The 12,111-nt window shown below is 31.6% G+C and overlaps 1 protein-coding gene across 2 annotated transcripts; it reads left to right on the top strand.

Annotated features, from left to right (window-relative positions):
• Positions 1-1,451: 1,451 nt before the first annotated feature.
• On the top strand, positions 1,452-10,463 carry LOC129910756 (trimeric intracellular cation channel type 1B.1). 2 transcript variants are annotated; one of them, XM_055988263.1, is made up of 4 exons: positions 1,452-1,881; positions 8,814-9,158; positions 9,222-9,494; positions 9,566-10,461. In XM_055988263.1, the coding sequence occupies exons 2-4, from the start codon at positions 8,881-8,883 to the stop codon at positions 9,843-9,845; spliced, it is 831 nt and encodes a 276-aa protein (XP_055844238.1). In that variant the 5' UTR covers positions 1,452-1,881; positions 8,814-8,880; the 3' UTR covers positions 9,846-10,461. The 2 variants fall into 2 exon arrangements, with proteins under 2 accessions (XP_055844238.1, XP_055844239.1); XM_055988264.1 differs by lacking the exon at positions 1,452-1,881 and having other exon boundaries at positions 9,566-10,463.
• The last annotated feature ends 1,648 nt before the right edge of the window (positions 10,464-12,111 follow it).

Raw genomic sequence — 12,111 nt, 5'->3', positions numbered from 1 at the left:
ATAGATATATGACTATTTTTTCTCTGAGTGTAGTAATCGTCATACTTTGACTTTTCGTTTAATAGGCCTCTTAAGCAAAAGTAATGTTAAACAATACGGCAATTTTTAACCCACGGATGTTAAGATATTTTTAATGACCGACCGACGCCGCACACTGGGGCCTACTATATGGGATGGATGCCCAAAAGTCCATTTCTTAAATTATAACTTTTACGTTTTTTTTTTTGTTTTATTTCATGAGAATATGTTCTTCCCTATCTATTTCTCAGCTTTATATTCATTTTGAAGTTTGTAGTTGTTGAATTCTTTTCCAATTACTCATCTTAATTGAATCATTTATTTTCAAAACATGATAAGTCCACTTTTTTTCAAAATTCGTTTTTTTGACTAAATTGTCACTCTGGGGATAACCACGTCTATCTTCAAAATAATGAAGTATCTACTCCATCTATATCCGATTTTACAGCTAAGCGAAATATTTTTTTAGTATCAAAAACAGGATAAGTCCCGGACTTATCATCTTTTGAAAATAAACAACAGCTTTTTTATGTGTAATTCTATATTAAGCTACTGGCTGAAAATCTTAAGTTTAAAGAGTCTTTAAAGTTAAAGAAGCACTCCGGACATTATATTTTAATCTCAAATACAATTTTGTGATAGACTGGGGATGAAAGCAAAATTGTGTACCCATTTTTAAACTAATTTCAAATCCGTTTATTTTCAAAGAATGATAAGTCCAAAAGCGTTTTAATTTTTTATCTTTTGAACTATCTATCCAAAAATTAAAAACGAAACTGTATTTTGTACCTAGGAAATAGTTCTAAAGAATATATTTTTTATAACTTTTGCTACACACATCAAAAGAAAATAGAACGTTTTTTTCTTCTCCTGCAAAATTTAAAATCATGGACTTATCATGTTTTGAAAGTAAATGATTCAATTGTTTATTTCAAGAAATCAAACACGAGTTTGCAACTTTGTTTCAAAACATTTATTTATAACGGTATAGTATTCGTTGACATAACACAAAGGAAAATGTTAAAAAACTAAAAATTATTTGTTTTCTCGCTCCAACCTTAAGGCAAGATTGGGAAACTTCAAATGTCAAAAAGCAAATGTCAAAGAGTCTAAAAATTTCAAATCTGTTTAAAATTTCTGCCTCTCGTTCTTACCATAAAGTGCGAGTGAGAAAAAACACAAACACGTCAAAATGAGTCGGTTGACTGAGGCCAATGTGAACACCGTCTTAAACATCTTTTTATTCATTATTAATTATATTTGTTTCACCCTGTACAACCAAAACAAAAACTAACAATGCCCCCCAACTGACATATGTCACTCTCCTCTTATCGCAACAAATCCCATGACTCATGCTACATAAAAAAAACTTGCATAATAATTATCGCAATTGCAAGTTGTGATTGTTGATATATAAAAAAAAAATCAAACAGGTGCATAGCGCATATTCCTCTCTCACCTCTTCTCATGGGCTTATGTGTCATGTGCATATGCAAAAAGTAAACAAAACTGCAAGTGCAACCTCTCTTATCACACTATCAGCAGTAGCTTTGTTTACTTGCGCGCCTCTTGGCATCCTTTTCATTTCAATTTTATTATTTATTCAACTCAAATAAAACTGAAAAAGCACCTACATCGACATCACCAACCATGCATGTGTAATCTCTCTCAAAACTATATAGAATCATCAGAAAAAGCTCCATGTCGGGGTAGAGTGCGCTAAGTGAGCGGTGTGCCAACGGTGCCGACTGCCGCCGCCGAGTCGATTTTTGCTAAAATTAAACATTTGAGGCAAAGACTCGTAGCTGCTTGCAGGGTACTCGGGACAAGTGCTGCCGCTGTTCGTACGTAGCTGGCCAAAAAGTAATAAAAATACATATATATAAATATAGATAAGATAAAATATATCTAGAATCTGTGAAAAAAATCACTCTTCTTAGTGCCTAATTTGCTCCTACTATCTTTTTTGTCCAAACATAGAAGAAATCATACCCCCGACTGTGATTTGTGCTATTTTAGAATAATTATGAATTATGTGATGTAAATTTCACAATAACCTGTGATTATTTTAAATCGAAGAAAAGTGAAAAAAAAAAGAAAATCAGAAAATGAGTGTCAAGGGACTCCCCCTCATAGTAGTTTGAGGTGCAAGGATTTTTTAAGTGAAAATTAAGTTCATAAATGGACTGCAGTAAAATCAATGTTGATGAACTGAGAATTGAATTTTCTTGATATAGCTAAAGCTATGTTGAAAAGAAAAAAAAAAAAGGAAAAATCCGGCAGTGTCGTCGTTTTGTAGCTGGTGTGTCGCTTGAATTTATTTTTGGAGCATACAGGCAAGCGTACACGCTCTTCTCCGCATATTTGAACTTTTCTTGTTTCTTCTCATTTCGGCTTTTTTTCTGTGTTCTGTAAAATGAAATGATCTTTAAATACAAATTGTTAAAGTGTTACCAGATGCAAACATTTTTAACATAAAAGCTTAGAAAAGAAAAATGTTTTTTACCTAATGTATAAATAGGGTAAATTATGCTATTGTTGGTTATCGGGAAATGGCAAACCAAATAAAAATAAGTTATAAGAGACGAAGTCGGTTTTTGCAACAGAATGCAATCGCTCCACTCTTCGCTCAATTATTATTCGCTCAAAAGTTGAACTTTTTTAAATTCATCATGTGTTTATTGTTTATTCGTTTTTATTTTTTCATTCTCAGTGGAACTATTTGTTTATAAGAATGAAAACTAATAAACACGAAATTATTTATCTATAGGCTTGGTCACACCGGATGCGGTAAGCGGTAGCGGTACGGGTAATTGTATGTACCCGTACCGCTACCGCATACCGCATCGTAGTGTGGTCAAGCCTTAAAATGTAAGAAAAGACGATTTTTTGGACGAGTGTGTGTCCGTAGTGTGACTGTATTCTGTTTACAGTTTAATTTGATTTTTTTTTGTTGAAAGACGACTTCTACACGAAGACGAAGACGTAGACGCACAAGATGCACATAAGAGCAAGTAAGGAGAAATCGATCTTTCTCTCTCCCTTGTTCTTATGTGCAATGTGCATCTTGTGCGTCTACGACAAAAGATTAAAGGCTTGGCCACACCGAAGGGTACATGAGGGAGCGGTGTTTACCCACACCGCTCCCTCATGTACCCTTCGGAAAATGATGTTCCAAACTGGAACATCAAAATTCAGCTGTGGAAATTTTTTCATACAATTACCCGAACCGCTACCACATGTACCCTTCGGTGTGGCCAAGCCTTGACTTCATAAGTAGAAAAGCATAAATTATTTTTTTGAAAATAAATTAACAAATTAATTTCGGAAAAAAAATTGAATGAAAAACAAAAAAAAAAGCAATGATTAATTGTTTCTTTGACATGCAAGTATTCATGTCTTAGTGCTTTTTCATTGGATTCTGATTTGAAATCGAAAAGAGAATTTCTCTTCTGAGAAGTGTTCTGCTTGTCATATTCGTGCCAATAAAACACTTTCAGAAGGCGTCTGAATAGAATCATGCTTTCGGACTGCCAATCGAAAACGACCTTAGATTTTAGTTTTTTAAAAATGTGTACATTTTCTTTCACAAAAAAAAAAAAAAGAACTACCAAGAGAAAAATGTGTATATTTATTTTTCCAGTTTTGAAAAAAGTGGCTATTGTAGATAATGTCGTTTTATTTTAAATCCACTGAGAGTACCTACACTTCTTTTAAAACTTTTTTTTGCACTTTTGTGATTTTGTATTCCTTTACGCCACAATATTGAAAAGGCTACAATAGGTGTGAGCTTGTGCATGTGAGCGAAAACGCAAAATTCTATATGACTGGCTATAAAAATCTACTTCCATTTACGTTCCATCACTCCAGAAAATAGGTTAATCCGAAGTACTCAGTAGAGTGAAGGAAAGCTACAACGTAAAGGGACATTTTGAACATATTTTCAATTCAATTTAGTTTATTGAACTTGTTATTTACAATTGACTTAAAATTAACTTATTTCTAAGATACATTGGTTGATATAAAATTTTGTTGGCACAGAAGGGGCCTAACCTTATACAATGACTAAGTTATAAAATATAAATAAATATTATAAATGGATAAACTTAATTTAAAAGGTCTGCAGACTAGGTTGTCCTCGGGGTGTTCAGACCCGGATGTCCAGTTGAGGGGTTGGTTGAGTTGGGTTGGTTAGATTGGCGTTTAGCCACGATAGTGTGCCGACTGGGTGTCGGCGTAAAAGTTAACTGCTTCTTCGTTGTCCATTGAAATTATGTGCTCATCCAGTATATCCAAAGCGCAAAGGTACCTAGGTTCCGGATGTCGTTGTTGGGCTATCATTCTTCTCATCAGCTGATTGGGGTGGTTGGCGATATTTCCTACAAGTATCTTCGCCGATCGCAGTAGATACTTGTCCAGTGGTATGATTTTTGCTTCCTCGTAGAGTCGCTTGTTGCTATAGTATTTTTGTCGCTGTCGATCGAAGTAAAGTCCGGTACGTAAAGGGACATGACACATTGTTTTCTGTAATCATTGAACGAAAGATCTATAATGTTTCAAATTAACTGAAAGCAAGAAATAAGTTTATAAAAACAGCTAAAAACAAAATCATATATGGAAAATTAGAATTTTGACGATTGTTTTTTATATTTCTTGAGAAATGGCAAACATGCTTTCAACTCCTCTATTGATGCGAAAATTTTGAAGGAATCCTCTATTTGTTCCCATTATTTTGTTGTTAAAGCCTGGTACGCTGCTCGCGCTAAATTTTAGCTCCCATACAAATTATCGAAAATTTTTAGCCAAGATAAAATGGATCCCATACAAGTTATCGATAACTTGTATAGGAATTTTATCTCAGCTAAAATTTAGCTAAACATTGTATGGAAGCTAAAATTTGTATGGGAGCTAAAATTTAGCGCGAGCAGCGTACCAGGCTTAAGGCCTTAATTTTAGCCGAGATAAAATCCCCATACAAGTTATCGATAGTTTGTATGGGTTCCATTTTAGCTCGGCGAAAATGTTTCGATAATTTGTATGGGAGCTAAATATTTATCTCGAACTGCGTACCAGGCCTAAGGTGTAAATTTTGCACTTTTTCACTTTAACAATGCGGCTAGGCTAGTTATTTTTTAAACAACAAATAACGGCTCTTTCATATAGCAATTTATGGAAACTAATTTTTTTCCAAAAATGTCCCTGCGATTTTAAATACAAAATTCGAGTGCTTAATTAATTAACAAAACTAATCGAACACAACAATAGCCGTATGTGAACTTCTCAATTTGATTCCAACAGAAGGTTTTCGAAATAATTTTTTTTTTTTAATGAAAAAAAAATTTTTCAACTAGGTATTTTTGTTCGGTACGAAAGCTAAAATTTCTGACCTGCCTTCTTTACTTATAATATTTTATTATTAATTACAATATTATAATAAATGAATCAAATTTATTAACGTGATGCGATCAGTTTTGATTTGTTCGCACATTTATTATGTAATTTCTTAATTAATTATAGGTACTGTGCAGGTTAGTACAAATTTTAAAACATCAATCTCAGCATTATACTGACGCAATTTGCACTACATAAAATAAAACCATATCCAAACTATTTCTAAAAATACACACACAGTAGGTAGTTGCTCGGGAGAGGAGAATTGAGTTTGGTGGTTTAATGGTATTTTAGTGAAATGACCACGTGTGAAGTTGAAGATTTATAAACAAACGAAAATAAATGTGTAATACCGGCGGCCGGCGGCGGCAGCGGAGACTACCGTTTGTAATACATTTTCTATCTTTACAATATAAACTTTCTATTTTCATGTAAAGATACACAAATGTACTCTTGGGGTCATTGACACATTCATAAATATTATTATATATGCATATGGTTGATACATTTCTGTATATTAAGTGATAAAGATTTTAGATTAAGCTACGAAAAATTAAAATTGTACAATTTAAAGTAGAATATGTACATATTTTGGCCTGTTTTTTTTTTTGTATTTTAGTTTAACCCCTTGTAGCCCCATGTGACATTTCTGTAACAAACCGAAAAAGATCGCCCAAAAGCAGAATAAAACATATTTTTATTCTTTTAAAGCTTCATACATAATCTTTAAGAATTGCTTTATCGAAATAATGCGCCATATTTCTAATAAATAGCACCAATAGTTTTAAATTGGCAGTCAATGTTGAAAGTTCGGCTTTTTTGGAAAACAAGCAAATTTATGTAAAAACTATGAAATTCAGAAAAAATATTTTTCGTGCATAAACTAACGGGGTTTTATTTTTGGATTTTAGGAATGCGCCTAAAAATAAATATTAGATAGCTTTTTGTTTGAATTTTTGCATTTATATACAAAATTAAATTATTTAAACTTTTTTTTTACTGCGTAAATTTCGAAATAACTAAGCAAATAATGAATTTATTGAATTTTAAAAAAATACGTGTTTTATTATAGCTAAAGCCCTTTCGATTTATATAATTAATTTTAAAATTTACGATGTTGGGTTACAAGGGGTTAAATTATTGTGATTTAACCAAATGTCAAGAGAATAAAATACAGTTGAGGTGCACGTTTGCTCTTAAAGTAAAAAAAAGATTATTTTGAGGAAGTAGCATTTTTTAAGGTAAACCAAAATTAACGGACATATTAATCACTTTGGATTTAGTTTGGATTAAAGTTAATTTTAATCCGATTTTCATAAATCCAAGGATATAATTTTTTGTTCATATTATTCACTCAAAAAAAGGTTATGTAATTATTCAATAAATTACATAAGTATAATTTGTATTTATCTTTACTTTTTCTTTGCAAAATACTTGACAAAACAACTGAACATTGTGCATATGAATTTTACATCTTTTACATATGTATTTATGAAGTTAAACAGACCCCCAGAGAGCAGTTTAAATGAGAATGGGCAAATTTGTATGGAACGCGGACGTTGCGCGGCCAAAAATGATTTTTGAAAATCATTGATGTATAGTTAAGTCATAAAAGTATTTTGCAAAAGTTTTTTCCCTATGACGTGCCTAACAAATGGATAAACTGCATTTTTGCATTCAACACTTTTTATCGATTTTCTCAATATTACAACTGTATTTTAAATGCAAACTGCTGAAGCTCTGTCATTTTTCCTGACCCTAAAGACCCTAACTTGAATATCCGACAAATAGAGACCAAAATATAACATTTATTAAACCACACTTTTGAATTTTTTTTTAGAGTTTTTTGTTCAATATTTTGTAAGCTTGAATCAATGAAAACTCTCAAAAAAAGTCTCGGTAGTGTTGGTTTAAAAAGCTTATATTAGCTGTGTTCCTTTGGCCTTAAGTATCTACTGCTATAAGTACTTCTGGTTGTATTCAACTCAATTTCTTCTATAGAAAAAATGTCTTTGAATGGATTTAGAAGAACTAAAAAGTAATTTGCTGAGCCCAAAGGTCCAAAGGAACACAGCCAATAAGAGTTCTTTTGGTCGGATATTCAAGATTAATGTCTTCAGGTTCAGAGAAAACGACAAAATACCCATTCTCCTTTATTTGGATTTAACGAGATTGGATTTAAAAAATTCGATTTAAGATTGGATTTAAGTTGTGAATATTATGGATTTGGATTTAATTGACATTTGAATTTCTTTACATCCAGATGTATTATTTAAACTAGTGAATAATATGGCCGTAAGAAAAATTTTGTTGGCTTAATTGTTCAATAAATAACGGCTTGTTGAAAGGTTTTCTCATAAACATATAATTGAGAAGATCAAGTTTTCATCTTACGGCATAGACACGGAGAAAGGGTCCAAAGGAAAGATGACTTTTTTTTTAAAGCGATTTTATTAAATAAGTATTGAACTAAAAAGTTAAACAAAACGTTAAGGAATTCAAATTGCAAAATCTTTCGTCCTAAGCTAACCTTTGAAATACGTATACTTTTTTTAAAACAACAACTGAGTGAGTAATTTGGAAATTATACAAAGCGATTTTTGAATAGATTTTTAAAAGACTAAAAATAACGGTACCTGTCATGTACCGATTTAAGAAAAGTATAATTTTCTCAAAATCGATTTTCAATGATTTTGTTGAAAATATATAATTTTTAAGACATTTTCTGTCTTACTAATGCAAATATATTTTTTTCGCAAATCATTAATATCGGTACTAGACATAGAATTGTTGTTTTCAATTCTTGATTCTTCACAAACGATTAGAAACTAGAAGAATTTTTTTTATACAAAAGCATTTATATGAAGCTTTAATAAGGTGACGCTCGAAGTCCAGGATTTAACTCGGCCCAAACTAACAAGCCTCATAAAATAAATGAAAAATAAAATTTGAAAAAAAAAAACATTTAAGTTAATTAATATAATATAATATTAACTTTGAATTCCTTTTTTTACAAAGTCAAATTTTTGAAAACGGAGATTAATTTTCTTTTGAAATTTTGGTTTAAAATGTTGAACAATGTTTACTACAATAGGGCATTCCAACTTAATTTAATTTCTTTTAATATTATGTATTATAAAAAAATAGTTAATTTGAGGTCTTTTGCCTTTGTTCAACTTTAAAAAAAAATCGGAAAAATTTAAGTGGTTCTCTGTGTGCATTCTTCCTCTACATAGCTCTTAACTAACAACCTATAGTGCGTCACATCAGCTTTCTTTTTATAGGGTACACTAATAAGTACATGAATGATTTTTTCATAAATTGATTTCATTTTATCAAAAACCTTTCATCAAATAAAAAAAAACCAAAACCTAATAATTTATTTTGCTTTTATTTTTCCTAAGGAAGTCATAATTTAAACGCACAAAAACGATTTAACGACACACAAAGCTAAAACATATCAACGCCATCATGGATCCCGAAGCATTTTTGGATATGGCCAACCAGGTCATAAAGCTTAAAATGTTTCCCTATTTTGATATTGCACACAGTTTATTAGCGGCATTAGCTGTACGCGAAGATTTGGGCGCCAATTCACAAGTATTCTCAAGGAAACATCCGCTTGCGTGTTGGTTGTCAACAATGTTGGTGATCTTTTCCGGTGGAATGGTTGCAAATGGACTCTTAGGTGAGCCAATTTTGGCGCCACTTAAAAATACACCACAGCTATTAGTCGGAACCGCAGTGTGGTAAGTTTGGTAAAGTTAGTTTTTTCGTTGATAATTGTTTAAAATTTGCTTATATTTTTTAAGGTATTTGGTCTTCTATACTCCATTTGACATTGGCTATAAAGTGGGAAAATTTCTGCCTATAAAACTTGTAGCTAGTGCTATGAAAGAGATCTACCGGGCTAAAAAGATATATGATGGAGTTTCACATGCAGCTAAATTGTATCCAAATGCTTGGATTATAATGATCATTATTGGAACACTAAAAGGAAACGGGGCCGGATTCACAAAACTTTTGGAGCGTCTTATTCGAGGCGCTTGGACCCCAACTGCTATGGAATTCATGCAGCCATCATTGTTAGTATTTCTTTTTTTATTTTATTTCAAGAAAACAAGTTAAACATTTTGTTCTTTAATTTAACTTATAGCTACACTAAAGCGTCAGTGGTTGCTTCAATTATCTTCGTTTTGGACAAAAAGACCGATTGGATCTCAGCGCCTCACGCTTTGGTCTACTTTGGTATTGTAATCTTCTTAGTGTACTTCAAGATGTCATCGATTTTGCTAGGAATCCATGATCCTTTCCTGCCATTTGAAAATTTGTTGTGTGCTATCTTCTTCGGAGGCATTTGGGATAGTTTGGCAAAGATTTTGGGTCGCGGCCAAGTAAAGGAGGGAGATTCTAAAGACGTAAAGAAGACCAATTAATTTTATTACTGACGATTGATTTTTTAAAACAAAGTGCAATTCTTTTTCTTTATATTTAATTTGGTTCTTCTTTAAATTTATTTTATATAATTTTAATATTTTGTATGTACAGCGCAGTCCTTGCCAGCTATTATATGTATTTTGTTTCTATATAAAAAAATTAAGTTACTAGCCCACACATTTTATCATATCTAGTCAAAAAGTGTCACTCTTACTGCTGGGCATTTTTAGTGGGTTAAGTGCCGAGCAGCGACAGTGACACTTTTTATTTTATTTTAATGTTCGTAAAAATTTTGTTTTCATTATAATTGTATTACTTTTTATATTTATGCGTTTTTTCAATTAAATATTTTAATTTTTGTTATTTGTAAATTTGTACGATAGTTGAAAATATTTCAATTTGAATTAATTATTAAGTAGCGAAACGATATTTTATGAATAAGCTCGACGTGTTTTTTTCTTTCGAAAGATTAAACAACAACAACAAAAAAACAAGAACAAAAAAACATATTTTTATCACACAAATATTATTTTATTGATTTAAAATTATATATTCGATTGTTTCGAAAAATTGATAATAAAATCATGTAAACAAATTTTTATTAAATAAAAAACAACAATTTTTGAGATACAAAAATTCCATTATTATTTATTTAATTTGACCCCAGTTTTCTTGCCGTATCATTGGATTTTTTTTGTGATATCCTTGCAGTTCAAGATCGATTCAAAGAAAGGTCTAAAATATTAAAATATTTTGTTCAACTACGATGTTACAAAACTAAAGGAAAACTTATAACATGTTGGCCTATAATAAATAATAAGGTAATCATCATTTCAAGCCGCTTGGGAAAACTCATCAGCTTTTCTGCCAAGGATGAAATTCAGTTTTAAGTCCCTCAAGTATACTCTGTACTTTGTTAGTTGTGGCTCCTCAGAAATTTGAGAATCAAAACGTGCAATTACCTTGCTACCAGATTGAATAATCCCATCAAAAGAATAAAATATAACGAAGTGGAACGAAAAAAAAACAATGGTAAAAGATCTCCACAAGAATTATTAAAGAATCGAGAGAATAATAGAATAAAAAGGACGACTTTGTGGCACGTTCTTGCTAATATAATAGAGGTTGCTTAGAATTTTAAGATTTTGTATAAAAAATGTAAAAGAATATTTTTAACTTTATCTTAAAAACAAAATAATTGCGAAAATATCGATTTAAAAGGTTTTAAAATCCAAAAATGTGTTTATGGAACAGTAGAAGTCATTTTTTTTTGCGAATCCTAATTTCTTCCTAAAGCCTGGTACGCTGTTCGCGCTAAATTTTAGCCGAGATAAAATTCCCATACAAGTTATCGATAATTTGTATGGGATCTATTTTAGCTCAGATAAAATTTTTCGATAATTTGTATGGGAGCTAAAATTTAGCGCGAGCAGCGTACCAGGCTTAACGTAGCAAAAATTGCAATTTGTGAATATGTTTCCTTCGAGATTGCGTAAGCATTTCGTTGTGCTCCTGAAGACCGACGAAAAATTTCGTTTCGCATTTCGAAGAGAGTACAAAAATTGTAATATTTGCAGAAAACCTTGATGAGAAAAGTCTAAAATCTAAAAAAAAACCATATGAACAGGGAAACCATTTTCTTAAGTTTTTTTTTTCACGAAATCAATAGGCGTATTCAAATTTCAAAGGTGTAAACTTTGGGTAAACCCATAAACAAAAAATACCAAGACTGGAAACTCGGCGGTCAACTGACGTTTGCCTACAGGCTGCTTGGTGTGGCGAATGTCGTGAACCTATCGTTGTGTTCGTGTCCGATGTGTGGTGAATGTCGTGAATCTATAAATGTGTGCGTGTTAACGTCATTTACGAACGTGGTGGCTTTCACATATATTCACAGACAGCAATGTACACAAAAGGGTTTTGGGGGGAAAGACGTACGAAAGTTTCCAGTCTTGGTATTTTTTGTTTATGGGTAAACCTAATGGTAATTAGCTGTCAAATCCTAACAAAACACCACCCACTTCACCACGTTTACCAAGAGTTTACACCGTTTCGTGAATACAATACAAAAGCAATGGGCAAAAAAAAAGATATCTTTTCACATACAATTTGATTGATCTTGATGATACTGTATACCTACAATTACACTGGTCAATAAGGTTTAAGTTAAGAAATCAAAATAAACTTTTCTATAAGTTTTTTGTGTGCTGAGCTCGAATCCGAAGTCAGAAAAATCTATCACATCACGTTTTTGAGATAGTCCCG

This window comes from Episyrphus balteatus, chromosome 2 (assembly GCF_945859705.1).
Source record: "Episyrphus balteatus chromosome 2, idEpiBalt1.1, whole genome shotgun sequence".
NCBI lineage: Eukaryota > Metazoa > Arthropoda > Insecta > Diptera > Syrphidae > Episyrphus > Episyrphus balteatus.
Note: the sequence above shows the minus strand (reverse complement) of the source record. Positions and strands in the feature narration are given on the sequence as shown.